Source organism: Ammospiza nelsoni, chromosome 15 (genome assembly GCF_027579445.1).
Source record: "Ammospiza nelsoni isolate bAmmNel1 chromosome 15, bAmmNel1.pri, whole genome shotgun sequence".
In the NCBI taxonomy this organism is placed as follows: Eukaryota; Metazoa; Chordata; class Aves; order Passeriformes; family Passerellidae; genus Ammospiza; species Ammospiza nelsoni.
The window spans coordinates 18,238,019-18,259,814 of record NC_080647.1 but is presented as its reverse complement, the minus strand read 5'-3'; the positions used below and the strand labels follow the sequence as shown (position 1 = coordinate 18,259,814).

General features: G+C 51.6%; 1 protein-coding gene across 4 annotated transcripts in view; it reads left to right on the top strand.

The window, feature by feature from the left end:
• Positions 1-21,796, top strand: part of ARHGEF9 (Cdc42 guanine nucleotide exchange factor 9) — a 204,119-nt gene that overhangs the window by 142,996 nt on the left and 39,327 nt on the right. For all 4 annotated transcript variants that reach the window (XM_059483115.1, XM_059483114.1, XM_059483116.1 and 1 more), the window contains 3 exons: positions 8,644-8,835; positions 14,895-15,074; positions 17,430-17,662. In XM_059483115.1, coding sequence (XP_059339098.1) covers positions 8,644-8,835; positions 14,895-15,074; positions 17,430-17,662 — 605 coding nt within the window. The remainder of the gene's footprint in view (positions 1-8,643; positions 8,836-14,894; positions 15,075-17,429; positions 17,663-21,796) is intronic.

Below are 21,796 nucleotides of genomic sequence, written 5' to 3'. Positions count from 1 at the left end.
CCAGTTTGCAATGAGCTGTCTGACGCTTCTTGCTCTCCAGCCAGATCATCTGAAAACCTTTGGCAAAGCATTTGGCACTCACAAAATCTCATAGCAGGGAACTTCACATTTGCAAGTGGAGAGGAAAACAGGAACCTGCTGATTCCCTTGGCCTCCTTTACATGACAGCCAGGGGTGGCAAACCAAAAGGCTCCTGAATTCCCTGCACACACAGCAATTGTTGTCTCCCTGCTCACACCTGCACTAATCCTCTTAGTAGCTTGGGGCTTGGGTAGAAAGAAAGTGGGGAGAGGAAACCACAGAGGGTTGGGAGCTCAGGAACTTTCAAGGAGAAACTGAATGGATAAAGCAATGTTTATCTGGGAGAAGAGAAAGCACAGCACAGGAGAAGTAAAATTTGGAGCCAGCAGGGAATGGTGAAGGGTTTCTGCAGGGAGCTGCTGCAACCAGGGAGAAGGTCATGAACACCCCTAAGTCAGAAAGGTGGATGAGAACTCCATAACTAAATTTAAGACCCAGCAACAAGCTGGGTTTAGACAGGTGAAGGTGTCTGTGGTGTATTTTAGTGCCTGTTCTGAGCACACTGGACACCCACAGGGCACAGCTGTGGTGGCTGCACGGTGCCTTTGAACATCCTGTCAGCTTCCAGTGCTCTGACAGGTTGGAAGGTACAGCTGAGAAAAAACAGCAGGAGTTTCAAACAAGATTTCACATTCTGGTGGTGGAAATGCCACTTTTCCCCCCTCTGTGGATGGCAGAGCCTTGGGCTGTCTGTACATCATGGGCTCCAGATGAGTTTTTGCATAACCAGCACATTGACACTGGCTCAGAAAAGCAGGCTCAGTGTTGGGAGGGATTTACAGCCTAGAATTACAGTCCAGGGCTGCCCATGGACCCATTGTTGTACCTTGAGGTCTCCTTCAGAAAGCACAGCAAAGTTTTGATTGCAGAGCCTCTCATCAAGGCTCCAAAATAGCCCAGGTGAGACACTCCAAACACAAGAAATCAAATGGCTTAATGTTTGGGCTCTGACATATTTCCACTGCAAGAGAAATAAAAAGAGTAAAGCTTATGGATGCTGTGCAGTGGAATCTCTCCTCAGAGACATTGCAGAGTGCCCCAGTCCTGGGCAGAGAGGGGGATTTATTCCTGTGTAAAGCTCTCCTTGGTCTCTTTGGATACCAGATTGAGCTTGCAGAATATATTTCTTCTCACCTCAGCAATGCTGAGTCTCCCTTCCTTATGTTACTAAGCCAAGGTAAAGAGCAAAACTGGGGCTGAGGAGCTTTTACTGCAGTTTCTTGTGGTGCCTGGTGACTGAAGAGGGGAAGAAATGGTCCTGCCAAGGAGCAAGGAGGGGCTGTAAAACCCTCATGGTCTCCTCTTCCAGGAGAAGGTGCAGGGGTGGAGAAGCGCAGGGGTGGCAGTGCTCCGTGTTCTCTCTCACCACTGCCTTGGTTCCCCCAAGTGTTGTAATTTTAGATTGATTTTCCTGCTGAAAAGCTGCCTTTGACCCACTTTATTTTCTGCTGCTAAAGGAGAAGTGCTGGATAAATTGGAGTGAACTTTTAAGGCACTGTGGAGAAGGAGACTGAACCCAGAGCCTGGTCCCAGTGCCTTTACTGGGCAGGTGGGTTTAGCTTTTAGCTGTGCCTGCTCTGTGTTACAGGTGTAATTCTCCATTTTGCTGCCCCTTCTGCTTCTTTTTGCCTGTAAAATCTGATTGTATCTTACTGAGCTCATCACTCACCTGCTTTCCCCCCCCTGCAGCTCTTGCATTAGCATTCCCTCAGAGCCAGGGCCATCAGATTTCCCAAAGAAAGAGGATGGAGCTGCAGTTGGAGCCTTCTAAAGGAGATTTGATTCTCCTGTGGCAAATCCAGCTCACAAATAGCTGTGCTGGAGGCAGGGCCCACACAGGCAGCACTGCTGGGGACAGGCTGAGCTGTAGAGTTTGGGGTTCCTAAAGGCAACTTAGGAGCACCCCAGGGCTCCCTGTGCCACCTGCAGCCCACACAGGGCCCCAGAGGGTCACACACTGTGCCCTTCCCTGGACAGGCTGGTTTGGAGGGGCTAAACCAGAGTTTGGAGGGGCAAACCCAGAGTTTTGAGGCCTTTCTTTGAGTCAGGCAAAGCAGGCAGGAATCTGCACAGCCCCTCCAGGCACAAACCTGCAGAGCCCCTTCCTTGGCCTGCCCTTCCTCAGCCTGGCAGGGCTCTGAGGGAGCTCTGAGCTGCTGCTCTTCCCTCCTGTGTGCCAGCAGGGCTGGGGCTGTGGGAAATGGGGGCTGAGCCCTGATTCCTGGGGTTCTGATGGAGCACATGCAGTTTGCTGCAGTGTCCAAGCAGCTTTTGGTCCCTGCTGGAGCTGCAGCCCCTGGGATGTGCATTTGGATTGCAGGGAGCACAGAGGGAGCACAGGGAGTATGGAGGGAGGACGGGGCCTGGTCTCTGGGCTGTTCTTGTTCACCTCTTGGGAATACAGAGCCTGAAGCTGTCCCTACAGGATCCCCTGCTTTCTCCTTTCCCAGAAATGACTAAAGGGTGTTTCTCACCGTGGGTAAAGGGAATTTCTGAGGCTGGGAATGAGAATTTTAGAGAGGAAGAACCTAAGAGGCTTTGCTAAAAGCTGGGGGCAGTTGGAGGGAGGAAAGAGAAGAGAGCCCATGGGCTGGAAGGTGTGGAGGGCACTGAGGCTGGGGGCAGATTACTGAGGGAGAAATTCAGGCTGGGGAAGAGAAGAGTGGTGGGGCCACGGGAGGAGAAAGCACCTTGCTTCAGCTGCCTTTCCTTCTGCTGCCAAATGTTCTGTTCCTTGTCCTGGAAGAGGATACAGAAGATGCTCTGTGCTTCCCAGCAAACTGCATCCACATTCCCAGCCCGGGAGACAACTAAATAAACTGTTTATTGCAGTACAGCAGGGCTGGGGATGTGACACTGCACAGGGTGTGACAGTGTACAGGGTGTGACACTGCACAGGGTGTGACAGTGCACAGGGTGTGACAGTGTACAGGGTGTGACACTGCACAGGGTGTGACAGTGCACAGGGATGTGACACTGCATAGGGTGTGACACTGCACAGGGTGTGACACTGCACAGGGTGTGACAGTGCACAGGGATGTGACACTGCATAGGGTGTGACACTGCACAGGGTGTGACACTGCACAGGGTGTGACACTGCACAGGGTGTGACAGTGCACAGGGATGTGACACTGCATAGGGTGTGACACTGCACAGGGTGTGACACTGCACAGGGTGTGACACTGCACAGGGTGTGACAGTGCACAGGGATGTGACACTGCATAGGGTGTGACACTGCACAGGGTGTGACACTGCACGAGACTGCAGACAAGGACACAGCCCTGGAAGCAGGCAGGGAGGCAGGAAAAGGAGCAGATCCTGTGGGAATGGAGCTGCTCTGCTGCAGGGCAGGGTGGAGGCTGGATGAGAGTCCTGAGGCTCTGTGCTTCCATGGATTTCTCAGGTTATTGGAGCCTCTGGCACTGTAACCCCTGTCCTGTACAATCCAGATTCCCTGGGATGGCAGCAGCTCTCTGAAGGACGTGTGTGTGTCATTAATCTGCCACATTAGCTAATTGGGAGTGAGAATCCAGCATGGCACATTATCTCTGGTTGTGTCCTTGTGAATATCCAGTGGCAGCAGGTTAATCATCCAGCTGGCTGCGAACATGTTTGCTTTGTTGTGGTTTGTGCTCATTATGAGGTGATCAGGCCTTGGTGCCTGTTGAAGGGAAAAGTCCTCTCCATCCAGTGCCTGCACTGAGCAGGGTAAATCTGCAATGATTGAGGGCAGTGCTGCTGGCCCAGTGCCATTTGGGTAAAGCTGCAAGCTGATAAATTGTATTTATAGAAATTTTATATCATAGAATCACAGACTAGTTTGGGCTGGGGGGGACCTTAAATCCCCTCCAGTGCCACCCCTGCCATGGCAGGGACACCTCCCACTGTCCCAGGGTGTCCCAATGTCCAGCCTGGCCTTGGGCACTGCCAGGGATCCAGGGGCAGCCACAGCTGCCCTGGGTGCCTCAGCACCCTCACAGGGATCAGTTTTTCCCCAATACCAAATGTAAACCTACTCCCTTTCAGTTTAAAGCCAAGTTTGGGTAGGAAGGGATTTTAAGATTCCTTGGGCAGGGACACCTCCCACCATCCCAGGCTGCTCCAACCAACCTTGGACATTTCCAGGGATCCAGGGGCTGCCCCAGCTGCTCTGGGCACCTGTGCCAGGGCCTGCCCACCCTGCCAGGGAACAATTCCCAATTCCCAATCTCCCATCCATCCCTGCCCTCTGGCAGTGGGAGCCATTCCCTGTGTCCTGTCCCTCCATCCTTGTCCCCAGTCCCTCTGCAGCTCTCCTGGAGCCCCTTCAGGCCCTGGCAGGGCTCTGGGCTCTGTCACACCCTGTCCCAGGTCACTGGATGTGTCAGGCACGCTCTGCCCTCAGGGCAGCTCTGGTGGCTCTCCCCATGGAAGGCTCTCCTTGCCCTCCACATGCCTGAACAGATTTTCCAGGAATCTTCTCCTTGCTGGGCCCTGGGGTGAGCCTGCCTGGCCTGGGGCTCCCTGGCTCTCCCTTGTTTCCTTTCCAAAGGATGTCACTCATGGAGAGCATGAATTAGCACAATGCAGCCATCAGCCCTCCCTGGCTCCCAGAAGTGCTCCTTAGGGAAAAGGGCCTTTTTTCTGTGATTATTTTACTTTTATCTGCCTCTGCAAGTTCTTGCATTACACAAGAGCTGGTCATGACTTCCCAATTAGGGTTGAATTTTGGAACAGGACTTGGAGCCTCATGATAAGTCTGTTCCTCTCCACATGGAGGGGCCAGTCAATGGGAACATCACGTAGGACCAGCATTTAGCAACTAGATTTTTTTTCACTGATTTTTTAATTAATTCTTGATAGAAAGTGCTCAAAATGGCTCTCAGGGCTTGGTGGTTTGGTTGCTGGGTGTTTTTCATGGCCTGGGGAACATCCTCCCAGTGCTGTTTTATTTTACAGCCCCTGATGTTTTCCATTGCAGAGGTGTTGAAGAGACCCTGGATTTATTGTTGTTTGTATTTATTTTATTGTTGTTTATTATTTATTATTTATCCCTAGAAATCCCCACAGGGATGGCAGCCACCCATCCTGAGGTGGGATGAAACTGGGAAAAACAAGAGTTCTGAAGTTTCTTTTCTAAGAATGGAGATACTTGCACTGAGAGGGAGGGGCAGCTGTGCCTTTGTGTCCCTTTGGAGAGATGGGGAGCACACAGACCCTTTTCCAGGAGTGTGAACTCAGCTGTTCCCCACAGGAGGGAGGGAAATTCAGGCATTTTTGGTAGCCCCGTGTGTGTGGAACAGAGGGATGACCCTGTCAGAGGTGCTGGGTTAAAGCAGGAGCATTTGCAGCTTTATCCAAATCACTCAATGTGACATTGCAGAAGTTTTGGGCAAGGCCAGCATCTCCCCAGCGTGGCTGTGCCACCTCCCTGTCACTGCACTCCATCACTGAGGCCCAGGGATCCAGCCTGGGCTGGTGGCACTGGGACAGGGGGCACAGTTAACCCTTGGAGTGCCACCTCCCCTTGGCCCAGCATGGCCCAGGTTCCCCCCAGTGCTGAGAGCTGGATGTGCAAACCCAGCCCCAGGATGTCTCACCAGGTGCTGCTCCTGGGTGAGAGCAAGAGTCTGGGGATGCATTTCAGCCCATATTTCAACACCTCCATCAGTTTTTCCATTATTATCCCTGGAATATTATAATTTGCCATTATTACCCCTGGAATATTTTCATTTTCCATGATTATCCCTGGAATATTTTCATTTTCCATGGTTATCCCTGGGTTTGGGTGAGGAAACCTCCTCCAGCTGCAGGGACTGGCCCAAGGTCAGTGCCAGAGCTGCCTGAGCTGTACCTCAGCTTTTATTACTCATTGTCCCAGCTTCAAATGATGCCCTGGAAGAAGGATCCTTGCTGGAATTTCAGAGAACTTCAGAGGTTTAGATGGAAACAGGAGTGTTTGAACAGCCCTGTGGGATTCGTCCTCCCAGCAGCAGGGGCTGGAGGGGGCAGGGTGGAAGCACCTTCAGCTTCCTCTGGAGCTGATAAAATTGTTGCATTTGTTTTTAATCTAAGGCAGAAGTCATCTAGACTAGAAATGTAATTTTTTTTTCCTTTTGGGAACATGGATTCTAGCAGGAAGGAGCAAAAATTTCATTAAAGAAGAAAGCAGGACTCCTGAGATTTGCAGATGAGGAAGGAGGGAGTGTTCCTGCTGTGCACAAAAGGCAGCCTGAATTTGAGGAATCCTGGAAGTTTGTAAGTTTGCTATCTGCCTTGGAGTTTCAAAGCCTTTAGGATTCATGACTCAGGCTTACAGACACATGCCTTGTAATGATTAGATCTTTCTGGCTTCTTTTTTAAGTGAAAATCAAATTTTTTCTCAGGATCACCTGACTCCAGGAGGAGCACATTTAAAAATGTGCTCTGCTGCCAAACTGGCAGGAATGTCATCAGACTTGGTAACAGGCTGTTCCTGTTGGGTTGGGAAGGCTGCAAAATCCCTTTCTGTAGGAGAGGAAAAGCAGGGAGGGAAGGTATTTTAAACTTCAACCAACAGGGTTTAATCCCCACACTGCTCCTGCCGGATTTTCCACATCTGTTGGAATGCCAGCGAAGCTGCCACCAGGACATGTCCCTTGCAGGACTCCCTGTGCCATTCTGGCCTTGCCAGGACCCATTTTCCCTTCTCAGGGTGCCCCCAGGTTTTCCCAGCACATTGGTGACACTGCTGTCCCTTACCCCAACAGGGACATTGCTCAGCAGGAACACATGTTTCATTTATATATTTAAATTTTATTTTAATTATTTTATTTTCAGCATAAACCATTGCTCATGTTCATGGGGCGTTGCTCTGCCTCAGTGGACCCCAAACCTCTTCCAGAGGAGGGTGGGTTTGCTGAAAGAGACACTTTTCTAGCCAGATTTTGGGCTAGAAATTTTTTGTTTTTCTGAACAAAAGACATTTGTTTCAGCATGCCAGGAGAGGTTTTCCATGCTGGATCCCACTGTATTTGGTAGGATTGGATGATCAGCTCCCTCACAGTGACCCAGGGCCTCCCAGTGCTGATAGAAATCCTACAAAACCCCTTTTTGATCCCCCAGATTTGCAGCATCATTAACATCCTGCTAAAGAAGAGATGGGTTTGGGTTTTTTGGTGTTTGTTTTTTATTCTTTCTTGTCCTTTACAACTCCCTGTGGGAGGGCAGAACGTGGGAGCTGCAAGAGGTGGTTTAGCAGAACAGCTGCTGGTTGGGAATGCAGGGAAGGAGCAGGGGCAGGTTTGGAGGTTTTTACTTTCCTCATTTACAGGAACACTGCCCTTTACAATCTGTGCAAAGCCCAGTTTAAACTGAATAATGGGGAAGCAGGAAACACTATTAACATTGAAAGGAAGCCTGAAGATCAGGTTAATGATGCTGCCCGGTTTGCTTGTACTCTGTGTGTGGACAGTTCCACTGCTCACAGGAAAATGTATTTTTAGTTTGAAAGTCCCCAGGATTTGGGGACTTCAAACACTGAGGAGAGAAATTGCCTCATTTCCATCACAGCTGAGGTGGTCTGTGAAAGACAGAGGTATTTCTGTCAGCTCTAAGTTTTATTTAATGTTTGTTTACAAACTACCCTGAGCCCAATTGGAGTCAATCAGTTATTTGAAGCAGCTTTTGTGGGAAAAGGTAACAGAAGGAGCCCTTGATCCGTATGGTGTGTGCAGAGCACAGGCTGGTTCAGATACACAGGGGAGAGGTGGAATTTGCAATTTCTATGGATGCTTTTTATTTGATATTGGAAGGCAGCTTCAGTGTGCTGAGAACACATAGATCATTTTTCACTGCTTTTTGTAATTTTCAGTGCCCTGTGCACCTGTCCCAAGCTGCCCTCAGCCCCCAGGTTTAGGATCCTTGCTCAGGGGTGTCCATTCTGTGTTCTTTGGGGGTGCCATGGTTTGGGGATCCCAGTGCTGGGCTGCTGAGATGTGCCTGAGCCAGGAGGGCTGTCCCTGTGAGCTCATGGGGAAAGCTGCTGAGAAATGGAATCAGGGCTCCTTCAGAGCCTGGGAGGTCACAGAGCTCCAGAAACACAGCCCAGAGCTGATGTGCCCTTCAGATCTCTGGACAGCCAGATATCTCCATAGCCATGGAATCCATATGGATATATCTCCACCTGGAATCAGTCCCCTGGGAAGGGCTTAGCCCTACTCCCAGAGGATCCTGTGTTCAGAGGGACCCAGCTGGGGGTGGCAGGAGCTGGGACAGTGTGCTTGCCACCAGCACTGCCGTTTCCTCAGGCTGCCCTGTCTCACTCATGTCCCTCTCAGTTGGGAGCTCTTGGAGCATTCACTCATTTATTTACCCTGTCACAGGGGGGTTTCACATTTGGGGTCAGAGCAGCCAGCACTGCCACCCCCAGGAGATGGGGAGTGTGTGGGGAGCGTTTGGGGCTGGTTGCACCAGTGTGGAGCTGGGCAGGGTGGGCTGGGAGCTCTGTGCACCCTCCATGGGTGGATCCAACATCTCCCAGGGCCCTGCAGCCCTGGCATTATTGTTGCTGGCAGTGATGCCTGTGCCTGCCTCTGTCCCCAGCTATGGGTGAACCAGGAGGATGGCGTGGAGGAGGGAACCAGCGAGGTACAGAATGGGCACCTGGACCCCAGCGCCGACTGCCTGTGCCTGGGCAGGACCGTGCAGAACCGCGACCAGATGAGAGCCAACGTCATCAACGAGATCATGAGCACCGAGCGCCACTACATCAAACACCTCAAGGACATCTGTGAGGTACCTGGGCTGGGGAACCTCTGGGGGCTGGTCTGGGGCTGTTCCTACTGCATCAAACACCTCAGGAACATCTGTAAGGTACCTGGGGCTACCCTTGGGCCTGGGAACAGGACATGGGGGCTGGCCTGGGGCTGATCCTGCTGCATCAAACACCTCAGGAACATCTGTAAGGTACCTGGGGCTTGGGCACCCCTGGGGGCTGGGAACAGGACATGGGGCCTGGCTCTGTCCCTACTGCAAAAAACCCCTCAGGGACATCTGTGAGGTACCTGGGGCTGGGAACAGGACATGGGGGCTGGCCTGGGGCTGTCCCCACTGCATCAAACACCTCAGGAATATCTGTGAGGTACCTGGGGCTGGGGCACCCCTGGGGGCTGGCCTGGGTCTGTCCCCATTACATCAAACACCTCCAGGACATCTGTGAGGTACCTGGAGTGGGAACAGGACATGGGGACTGGAAACAGGACATAGGGGTTGGGAACATGACATGGGGCCTGGCCTGGAGCTGATCCTACTGCATCAAACACCTCAGAGACATCTGTGAGGTGCTTGGAGTGGGAGCAGGACGTGGGGCCTGGCTCTGTCCCCAGTGCATCAAACACTTCAGGGACATCTGTGAAGGGCCTGGGGCTGGGAACAGGACATGGGGGCTGGGAACAGGACATGGAGGCTCCCCTGGCTCTGTCCCCACTGCATCAAATCCCTCAGGGACATCTGTGAGGTACCTGGGCTGGGGAACCTCTGGGGCCTGTCCTGGGGCTGTTCCTACTGCACCAAACACCTCAGGGACATCTGTGAGGTACCTGGGATGGGAACAGGACATGGGGGCTGGCCTGGCTCTGTCCCCACTACATGAAACATCTCAAGGACATCCGTGAGGTACCTGGGGATGGGGAACCCCTGGGGGCTGGGAACAGGACATGGGGGTTGGCCTGGGTCTGTTCCCACCACACCAAACCCCTCAGGGCATCTGTGAGGTACCTGGGCTGGGGCACCCCTGAGGGCTAGCCTTGGTCTGTCCCCACTACATCAAACCCCTCAGGGACACCTGTGAGGTACCCAGGGTGGGAACACGACATGGGGGCTGACCTGGATCTGTCCCCATCACATCAAACCCCTCAGGGACATCTGTGAGGTACCTGGAGCTGGGGCACACTTGCCCAGTGTTTGTCCCTGGGTGATTTGGGTTTGGGTTTGTCCCTGGGTGATTTGGGAAACAAGCTGAAGTGTCTGAGGACTGTGTCTAATGGAGGAGCAGCATCTGTCAATATGTATTGATAGTTCTGAGAATTTCCTGCTGGATCTGATAATTCCTTTAGTTTGTATTAACCAAAAGTGCAATTTCCTGACCTTTATTCCATAGCTCTTTGACTAAAACATGATGAGGTTGAGATCCTTCAAGCAGCCCTCTTAATTAAAACCCAATGCCATCTACTTTTGAACTTGTGATTGAGGAAATTAGGTTGTAATTAAGCCAATCAGTTACCCGTGTCATCTGTGCCTTTCATGTTGGGTTCACAATTTCCCCTGGCTCAGGATGGCCCCCATTTGCCTTTTTCATGGCGAGACTGAGGGCAAAACGTTCCCACCTTGGGAAATGAAGAGGGGAACCAGCAAGCAATGGACTTTAGTGACTGACCCCACAAGTCCCCAACCTGGTTCTTGTTCATTTGGGTACAATTAACCCCTACAACCCCTTAGGTTCAGGATTAGTGCCTTGAGCTGAGCCCAAGGTGCAGAGGCTGTGGTGCTGGGTGTTTGGGAAGAGGAACACGTGGCTGTGCCAGAGTTGGGCACTGTGTGTGGAGATGTCCTTATCACTGAGAGGCAGAAGTTTGTGAGCCCTGAAATCAAAGTCTGGGGATGGCTTTCAGCTCATCCCTCGCAATGTTTAGGATTTAGTGAGCCTGTGCCCAGTCAATGTGGTGAAGCCCCCTGGGGATGGTGCTTAGAGGAATGTCTTCCTCCCTTCATCCTTGCTGCTTTTCTCCCAGCAAGGCAGAGCAGCCATCCAAAAAGCATCTATGACACTTTTCAAATATGGAGGAGCCTTGGGATTTCAATTTGGGAACAAATGAGCTTAATTTCAATGTGCTATTTCAGTCAGAGAGCTTTGCATTGGAGAAGGGAAGACTGCAGACACTTCTCCACATTTTGTTTCTTTTCCTGCATTTGCACTTTTTGTTGGAAACAAAAACAAAAGAAACAAAAATAAACCTTGACTTGCATCTCCAGCCATGTCACCATGTTTCTGCCAATTGGGATTCTCAGGAGGTGCAGACAGGTTCAGCTGCAGTGGGGGAGCACTGATTTACTGCCCCTAATGATGTGTCCCAGACAGGAGAGATCCAGAGATCCTTGCTCTGTGTGATGCAGACTGGGATTGAGGGGATAAATCTTACCTGCAGGTAGAGCACAAGGAAATGATTCAGCTAAGCAGGGAGGAGGCCAAAATGGGCATTCTCATCTGTGCCACGATGGGCTGTGCCTTGCTGGAGAGAGGCTCAGTATGCTCAGTCAAATCCCAGCAATCCCTCTGCTGGGCAAGGCTCCCTGAGCTCTGTCAGCTGGGGCTGGAACAGCGGGGTGGGAGCTGGGCTGGACTGGGAGAGCTGGGCTGAGCTGGGAGAGCTGGGCTGGACTGGGAGAGCTGGGCTGGACTGGGAGAGCTGGGCTGAGCTGGGAGAGCTGGGCTGGACTGGGCTACCCATGCCCTGGCGGGGTGGGCAGGGCTACTGTTTGTGCCACAGCACGAGCAGGCAGCAGACAGCCCCTGGTGAGCTGCTCTGACAGTGGCACATTCCCCTCTTCCCAGGCTCTTTGTCTTAGGGTGTTTTAGGTGTAGGATGAAGGATGAGGTGTGAGAGGGGATGGCAGAGCAACTCTGGCTGGGCTGAGCCTGGTTTAGTGCTGAGTTTAGCTGTGTGTGGTTATTGTCTTTAGCTGCAGTGAATAACAAATAACAAATCCTGACCCCAGGGAGGCACCTGAGGATGTGAGGTTGTTCCTGGGGGGTTGTGATGAAGAGCCCTCCCATTGCTCCCCTCTGCTTCAGGATGCATTTCCAGCCCCTGCTCCTGTGTCACTGCCAACCCTGTGGCTATTCCCAACACCCATGGCATGAGTCTGGCCAGGCAGGGAGCTCAGGAGCTGGCCAGCACCAGGAGGGATGGATGGATGGATGGATGGATGGATGGATGGATGGATGGATGGATGGATGGATGGATGATGGATGGATGGATGATGGATGGATGGATGATGGATGGATGGATGGATGGATGGATGGATGGATGGATGGATGGATGGATGGATGATGGATGGATGGATGGATGGATGGATGGATGGATGGATGATGGATGGATGGATGGATGGATGGATGGATGGATGATGGATGGATGATGGATGGATGGATGGATGGATGGATGGATGGATGATGGATGGATGGATGGATGGATGATGGATGGATGGATGGATGATGGATGGATGGATGGATGGATGGATGGATGGATGGATGGATGGATGATGGATGGATGGACGGATGGATGGAGGGACTGACCACCTCTCCTGGCTGTCTCTAAGCCCACTGTGGGGTGAAGAAAACTTAGCACTTAACCTCCTGCAAATCCTGCCCAACTTTGGCCTATACTTCAGGGACTACATGGAAAAGTACTTTAAAGCCAGACAGTTTGGCAGCTATTTTTAGGTATCATTGAGCAAAACACTCACCAACATCTGCTCATCAGTCAGCTCTCCCTTCTCTGAGCAAACCTGACGGGATGAGCAGAAGGAAGATGACATTGTTTTATGTAACAGAAGTAAATTTACTGGAAAAACTCTGCAGTAGCCTCCTCTGCTGTGTGTTATGGGTGAATCTTCAGTCTCCTTTTCCTGTCTTGTGCTGGAAACCACCTTCAAACACACAGAGAGGATGAGGCTTGAGAACTCCTCACATTGCTTTATTCTCCCTGTGCTTTCAGAGGTGCCTGCACAGAAATGTGCTGCTTCAGCTCCTCCAGACACGTGATTCCAGAGAAATGATGAAGCAGCACAGGGAGGGTGGGAATAGTGAGGATGGGAATTGCAGCCAATGGCAGCCCTAGGGCTGGGAGACATTCCTGTGTTCAGGAGGGGAGGGATGTCACAGAGCACAGGGAGGGGACACTGCCCCGTGGGCACAGGGAGGGATTTTTCCTGGCTTTTTCCTGGCTTTTTCCTGTCTTTTTCCTTGGGTTTTTTCCCAGGCGTTCTGAGATCATCAGTTAAACAGAAAAATCTGCCTGGAGGGATGCTCAGTGTCATTTCTCCCCACTCTGGATTTTGGTTTGCCCTGTGACCATCCCGCAGTGTGGGAAGCAGCCTGCTCCCATTCCTCGTGGCCTTGGAAAATCAGAGGGGGAAACCCAGGGAAATGAGTCATCAAGGAGCTCCAGGGGGAAGAGAGACCTCGATTAGGAAGTGTAGAAGGTGTTCCATAACCCAAACTTCTCAGCTGAAAAGCCAGGAAATTCAGGGTGACGGCATCCTCCGAGCTGAGCTGCACATGGCAGAGGTTGGGTCCAGGCCAGGTCGGCCAGAGTTGCATTTCCCATTCATGTTTGAAGTTGTCCCTGCCAGGAACCACATGGTGAAGCTGAAGGACAGTTCATTGCAGGGTTCCAGTGTTCATTGTGGCCCAGCAGCTGCATGTCACCAGCTGGCAGTGTGACTAAGCATCCCGAGTTCCCAAATTTAGCCATTCCACTGGAGCTGCTGGCGCTTTCTTCCCTTCATTTTTTCCCCTTCCTATGTAATAAAGGCAAGCAAAGTAAGCACAGTCATCTCCTGATGACCCCTGTGTTGTTTCTTTCTAGTCAGGATGCTGCAAAATAGACCAGACCAGTTGCAACATCTGAGATTTGGCCTTGCAAAGTTTCTAGTCTAAATCATTCTGGTTGGACTTGATGATCCTAAAGGTCTTTGTAAACATTAACAGTTCTGTGATTCAGTGGTGATTATCCTGACAGGTGAAGTGTGGGAGGATGAGGGGATTTGCTCAGAACCTTCCCACCCTCCAGCACATCAGCTGCAAACTTGTTGGGGGTGCACTCCATCAGCTATCCAGGTGGTTGATAAAGATACTAAACAGAACTTGCTGATGGTACTAAACAGCTTCCTTATCCTGATTACTGAGCTGAAAGGAGAAATCAGAGCAGGCTCAAGCAGCCCCTCACAGCTTTCTGTGGAGGCTGAGCCACTGGAACGATGGGGAGGCAGCAGTGCTTGTAGGAGACCTGGGTAGGTGCCTTGGTTTGGAAAGCCAGGAGTCTGCTAAGGAAGGCAGGAGCCTCCCCTGAAATGGAGAATGTAAACCCTCCCCACCCCTCCCAATTGCTACAAATTTTAAATTAAGGGGCTCTCAGGCAAACAATATAGGAGCAGCAATAACAGTTCTTTAATAGGGAAAAGAAAAAAAATAAAAGGATAAAATAAACAATGCGGTACTAGAACAACACTGGCAGAGTCAGAACCCAACCTGACACCCTGTGGGTCAGGGTGTTGGCAGCAGTCCCATTGGAATTGTGGCTCAGCCCTCCTGCAGTGTCAGGGGTGGTTCTGCTGGAGCAGGGATCCTGTAGAGAAGGATGGATTCTTCCTCTGAAGATCCAGGGGAAGAAGAGGCAGCTGCTGTTCCTCTGGGGAATCCAGTGGAGAAGCCGTGCTGGTGTCTCAAAACCTCTGGATTATATCTGGGTAGGAATGCTTGGCTCCTCCCTCTGGGCTCCCATCTCCCAGTGGGATGCTGTAGTTCTTATCAGCCATGCAGGGACATTCAATAACTGTTATCAGCAATGTCCCCTCCCAAGGAGGTGTGAATGTGGTCACACAAAGAGAGAGATAAGGCAAACTGCCCACTTGATAAAGGTAATGTGCCATGGTAATGGAAAACATCTTGCATTGCAATCTGGAACAGCAGGAGGTGTTGGGGGCAGTGGGGTTTGCAGGGGCACTGAGCTCCCCTCCTTGGGGCTGTGCCCTGACTGTGGCTGCTCCCTGCAAATCCTCCTTTCTCACTCTCCCAGGGTTACCTAAAGCAGTGCCGGAAGAGGAGGGACATGTTCAGTGACGAGCAGCTGAAAATCATCTTTGGGAACATTGAGGACATCTACAGATTTCAGATGGGCTTCGTGCGGGACCTGGAGAAGCAGTACAACAACGAGGACCCCCATCTCAGTGAGATTGGGCCCTGCTTCCTGGAACACGTGAGTGCACTGCCACTGTCCCTCCAGGATGGCTGGGAGGGAGGGAAACCCCAAAGGCAGGAACCTCTTCTGGTAACAGATCAGGGGCTGCTCCATGTACTGTGGGAGATACAGAGGAGGGAGAGCTTGGATGTGCAGTTGGATAACTCCCAGTGCACCTGAGTCACATGGATTGGAAGATACTGGAGGACCTGGCCTGGCCCATCCTACTGTTCCATAAACCACCTCCTGCAGGAGCTGATGAATTGGCCAATGTTGTAAATATGGCAGGAAATGTCAAACAAATGCCAGCCCTGGAGCTGGAGGCTTTCCTGGAGGGAGAGGGGAGCAGCTCCTGTGCTGTGTCAGGGCAGCAGTTCACTGCTTATCAGGGAAACTCCTGACAAACATTCCTGAAACTTCAGCAGGACATCCCTAAAGAGTTTCACAGCATCTTTTAAACATCCCTGGGTCTCTCATTGGGGTTTCCTCTGAGAAGGTGCATGAGGTGTTAACATGGCTGGTTCTTATCAGAGCCTGCAGAAAGCAGCATCACATTCCACCTCTGTGCTAGGGAGATGTAGGAAATCTTGCTGAGAATCAGTAACTCAGATGTCATGACTTGAGGCTGTGCTGTCAATTCATTGATAGTGACAATAGCAGGAATTGCTGCTGAGATTTGGAGGAAGATCTGACACTTGCCTGTCACCAGACAGGGGCTGAGAGCTGGCTGATAAACTCCTGATAAATTGTCCCTGCTTAGCCATTTGGGAAACCGAGGGGTGAGGATGTTTAGATCCTGTTTAGAGATCTCCAAAGCATCTTGTTCCTCATTTTCTTCAGGAAGAGAGAGCTGTCAGTGTGTGGCTGGGTCAGCTGTAGGGATGGGAAGGACACTGGATCCCTGTTCCCAGAGAAGCAGCTTGTTTGGACCCTCAGGGATTGAGAAGCAATTGCTGGGCAGGCATGTCTTGGCTAAATAGAATCTGTCCTTTTATTAGAAGGCATTGACCACAGCTTGGTGGAACTGGCTGGTTTGCAACACCTGCCTGTGACCTGGGCTGTCTCAGAGTTAATTTGTGGTGCTGGGCTGTGCCCCTCTCCTGCCCAGGGAAATCTTCCTCTGTCCTTTCATTGCCTTGTCTGCATGGCCCAGATGAATCAAGCCCAAGTTAAAGGTGACAGTCTGTGGTCAGTGAAGGCAGAAAAAGGACATTCCAACAAAATAGACACCAGAAAACTTGTTGGACCAGTCCAAAAGGTGGAGGAGCACACGTGTCAGTGGGTTTTTTTGTTTGTTTTTAGTGTTTTCTGGGGTGCTGTTCCTGGGGAAATCCACACAGTGCCTTGAGTTCCCCATTGGTAAAGGGAATTTCAAACATCCCCAGCCCCCAAACACTTGTCAGGTGCTTCAGGCTCAGGGAAAGAGCTCTAGAAATAACAAGGTTGTCCTCTTGTCTTACCAAAAGCCAGAGCTCTGCTGGGTTGTGCCTTTCAAACCTTCCCTGCAGGATTTGAAGCTAAGAGCAAGCACAGCTCTGTGCAGGGCTCAATGAACACACCTGTACCTGCAGAGACCTCGAGCTTGTGCCAGAGTGCAGGTCCCTCTCTGCAGTCCCTCCCTTCCCAGCACCTCTTCCAAACAGGAGAAGCACTGTAGGATCTGTCCTTCCTCCTGTTTGGTCTGTGCTTTCTTGGAAATCCAGACTGGTTTGGGTTGGAAGGGTTGGGAAGATAATTTTTTTCCACACCCTGCTGTGGGCAGGACACCTTTATAGACTTATGAGACTCCAAGCTCATCCTTGAACACTTCCAGGGATGGGGCAGCCACAGCTTCTCTGGGAATTCCATCCCAGGGCCTCCCCACCTCCCAGAGGAGTTTCTCCCAGTATCCCTGTCGTGATGGGTGTTGTTCAGAGTGCTGTGACCTCCCTGAAGAGGGGTCTGGAAAAAGACACCTGGGGGGCACAGGCATGTCTGTGCTCATGCTGGGTGGTTTCAGCTCTTCTGGGATGCAGCAGACACAGAAGGAGAGATGGGGACTTCATGTGGGGTTCCAAGGAGAGCCTTTATTGAGCTTCTTCCTTGAAGGTTTCAGTGTCAAAGGAGCCACTGAGGCAGGGAAAGCAGGGGTTTATATGGGGATCTTGAGAGGCAGGACAGAACACCAGGGCCAATGGGATACGTTGAATCTGCATGTCCTTTTTCTCACCCGAGTGGCCTGAAGGGTTCTCCCTCCAGGGAAGAGTTGTGGTTCCTTTCCCTGTTGCCCCACCAGCCCCACATGTCCCACAGAACCCTGCCCTTCCCAGCCCTGGTGGAGCATGGATCAGCCAGGTCTCTGCCTGACCTGTCCTCCTCCTCCTGCCCTCACAGCAAGATGGCTTCTGGATCTACTCTGAGTACTGTAACAACCACCTGGACGCGTGCATGGAGCTCTCCAAGCTGATGAAGGACAGCAGGTACCAGCACTTCTTCGAGGCGTGCCGCCTGCTGCAGCAGATGATCGACATCGCCATCGACGGCTTCCTGCTCACCCCCGTGCAGAAGATCTGCAAGTACCCCCTGCAGCTGGCAGAGCTGCTCAAGTACACGGCCCAGGAGCACAGGTACCCTGTGGGCACGGGGCCAGGGCTGTGCCCTGCACGGCTGGGGGAGCTGTCCAGGCCTGGGGATCTGTCCAGGGCTGTGCCCTGCAGAGCTGGGGGTTTCTGTCTAGTGCTCCTTCCAACCCAAGGCTTGGGTTTTTCTGTCCGGGGTTCCTTCCCACCCAAGGGTTGGGGTTTCTGTCCAGTGCTGCTGTCCTGCAGGGCTGGGGGATCTGTCCAGTGCTCCTTTCCACCCACAGGTTGAAGTTTTCTGCCCAAGGCTCCATCCCTACACAGAGCTTGGGTTTTCTGCCCAGTGCTCCTTCCCACCCAGGGCTTGGGTTTTTCTGTCCAGTACTTCTTCCCTACAGGGTTTGGGGGTTGCTGTCTAGGGCTCCTTCCTTACACAGGGCTTGGGGTTTTCTCTCCAGTGCTCCTTCCCAGCAGGGCTTGGGGTTTTCTCTCCAGTGCTTCTTCCCTACAGGGCTTGGAGGTTTCTGTCCAGTGCTTCTTCCCAACAGAGCTTGGGAGTTTTTGTCCAGTGCTCCTTCCCACCCAAGGATTGGGGTTTTCTCTCCAGTGCTCCTTTCTTACACAGGGCTTGGGTTTTCTGCCCAGTGCTCCTTCCCTACAAAGGGATTGAAGGTTTCTTCCTAGGGCTCCTTCCCAAGAGAGCTTGAGATTTTTCTCTCCAGTGCTGCTTTCCTACACAGGGCTTGGGGTTTTCTCTCCAGTGCTCCTTCCCAGCAGGGCTTGGGGTTTTCTCTCCAGTGCTCCTTACCACCCAAGGGTTGGGATTTTCTGTCTAGTGCTCATTCTCACCCAAGGGTTGGCATTTTCTGTCTAGGGCTCCTTCCCTACACCGGCATTGGGGTTTCTGTCCAAGGCTCCTTGCCACCCAAGGGTTGGAGTTTTCTGTCTAGTGCTCCTTTCCTACACAGGGCTTGGGATTTTATGCCCAGTGCTCCTTCCCTACACAGAGCTTGGAGTTTTCTGCCCAGGGCTCCTTCCCTACACAGGAGTTGGGGTTTTCTCTCCAGTGCTTGGGGTTTTCTGTCCAGTGCTGCTTCCCTACAGAGGGGTTGGGGTTTCTGTCCAGTGCTCCTTCCCAACAGAGCTTGGGTTTTCTGTCCAGTGCTCTGTCCCCCCAGGGCTTGGGGTTTTCTGTCCAGCTCTTGTCCCTGTGACATCCTGGATAAACAGGAGCAGGACAAAGGGTTAGCAGACAATTCAGTCTTCTCCAAGCAGCAATTCTCCATGGAGACACACTCAGCTCTGTTCTAATCAGACATGTGAACTAATTACCCTTGGATGTACTTTCTGATGCTACCAGTTACACTGGAAAAATTACCTAATTAGCATTCAGTGGTCTGAGAGGCTCCTTCCCTGCTCCCAGGGAGACCCTGGGCACACAGTGAGCACAGGGCCAGGGTCTGCAGCTGGAGCCTGATGTGGGGAGAGCTCCAAACCTGCTCAGCTTCTCAGCCCAGTCCCATCCATGGTTTTCCTGTGGAGTTTAGGTTCAGAGGAGCACCTGCAGTTTGATTGCTTCCCAAAATTTCCAGCATCTCTTTTGCTGCTGCTGAGGACAATCAGCCTGGCTGCCTGACAGTGTGAATCAGGAGCAGTGCCTGTGATACCACTTGGGATTTACTGCTGTGAAAATAAGGTGAAAGAAAAATCAGGCCCTGTGAGAGCAGATTTGTTCCTGCCCTGCCAATTTTCTTACTTTTTCCAAAACCCATTTAAAAGCAAGTGAGAACAGAAAAGAGCAGAGATGTTTCAGAAACTTCTTCAAGTGTTTGATGGCTTGTTTTCCCAGGCCCGGAGCAGAAGTGTGATGGGAGCAGAGATGCATTGATCTGCTTTGACCTGACCCACAAGTCTGAGTGACTCAGGGTAGCCCCAAATCACCAGTTTGCACAAGCCTTTGGCTTCAGATCCAATTCCTGCTTTTCCAAAGACAAAATCAAACTTGGAATGGACTCATGGGAACCTCAGGGTATCAGAAGGCAGCTCTGGGATCCCACAGGTTTTGGGTTTCCCCTTCAGCAGCCACAGGAGCACCCACAGCCCTGGCTGGGAGCTCAGATGTGGCTTCCCACCAGGAGGGTGTTTCAAATGACCCTCTGTGAGTTATTTGGGAGCCACAGCAAAGGGGATATGGGCAGTGTGATAACACCAGGGTTGGGTTATTTTGGGAGCACATTCCTGTTCCCTTAGGCGTGTTCTAAACTCACCATGTTGTTAAGGAGTCACACAGAGTTGTGTTCTGAGGAGCCCTGGGAGCAGCACTTGAGTGACTCAGCCTGAGGGCTCTGTGCCACTGGATTGCCATGGACACTCCATTTCTCTGTTCCTCTGTGCTCTGGGAAGGGAGGGCAGGGAGAGGTTTGCTCACCTTGCATTGGGAGGAGTAACCCCTGAAGCTCTGACAGCACAGGGAGGAAACCTATGGCTGCACAGTGGTGCCATATCCCAGCCCTGGAGTGAGACAGAACATGGGAAAACACAGGATCCCAGGGAAAGCAGGGATGTGAGCTTCATCTAACAGAGGAACATGTCGTCTTTTTCTTTTGTCCCTTCCTTTTCACTGCCACCACACCTGCAGAGCTGTGGATTTTCCCTGCAGCAGGTCAGGACAATGCTGAATCCAACATCCAGAGCAGGCTCCCCAGAGATGGCACGTGATGCTTGGCAAGGATCTAGGCTTGGATTCTGATGGAGCACTGGGAAGTGGCCACTGCAGCCCCAACAGAGTTGACAAACCATTTATTTGCCTTCATCTCATGGTTAATGGGTTCCTATTATTGCCTCATGGCCAAATGCTCTGCTCCCGTTGTCTTTTTCTTCTAAGTTTTTGCCAGCTCTGCCACAGACATGGGCTGGGAGCCCAAAAAGTTCAGTCCTGAGCCTTTTCTTCATTACAGCATGACAGGAAAACATTGCTGGGGTTTTCTCCCTGGAATTAGGGAATTAGCATTCCCAGGATGAGCTGCTGGCACCGTCCCACTCTGCATGGAGGCAGGATGGGCTGAGCTCAGAGCCTCCCTCCTGTCTGCAGCCTGGTTCCTTTGAATTTTTCACAAAGCCACATCTGTTCACCTCTTAAAGATCCACTCCAGCTTAATATTAATTAAATATAGGAAGGTCCTCAGTGCAGCTTGCTGGAATTTTGAGCATTCCCAGAGCAGAAGGGAGCTGGAGTTGGGAATGTAGGAACATGAGTTCACTCAGCTCATTTTACATGAGGAGACTCTGCCAGGGAGTGCCCTCCCTTCTGAGCATGAGCATCACTGCTGGGAGATCATTGGTGACTGTCTGCAAACCCTGCACCTCTCCCTGCCTCTCCAGATTCTCCCTGTTTCCCTGAAGAGCTCATGGATGTTCTCCAGGCCACCCTGATGTCCCCCTGGCGCAGCTCCTTTCCTGCCTCACACAACCAACACTCCCTTCACACAGATGCTCACACAAAGGGAGGCACAAAAAGTTCTTCATTGTGTAGCACGATCCCTTTCATCCCTGGCAGTATCCAAGGCTGGGTTGGATGGGGCTTGGAGCACCTGGGACAGTGGAAGGTGTCCCTGCCATGGCAGGGGGTGCAGCTGGATGGGCTTTAAGGTCCTTCCTCACCCAGACCTCTCTGTGATGGATAGGATAGATCAGGCAGCCCATCCTCTATTTTCCTTTATTTTGCTGAAGGCCCTTTTCTGCTGTCCTGGAATTTGTGAGATTGCTTTTAACCACACCTAGAATTTTGACATAAGAATTTAAGAAAATATGAAAACTCAGCTCAAGATTTCACCTGAGCAAGGAAAATAATATTTTATTTATCCTTGAGCAAATAATATTTTTTGTATATCACAGTGTGCTTGTTTCTTAGTATTTATCCTGTTGGGAACACATGGAGGGGGGATCTAATTCCCAGTATTCACCCCTCTTTTAGCTGTCACCAGCACAATCCTTAGCAATAATCAATAAAGCCATTCCCCCTGCAGCTGCCCGAGATGGCAGTTTTTCTCATTAGTCAGCAATCAATAGCAGCCCTTAAGTTAATAATACATTGTGGTGGTGTTGTGGCAGCTGGCCTTGCCTGTCTCCCCAGTGGAAATGAACGTTGCAGCTCCTTGGAATGGAAGAGCAGGCACAGGGCAG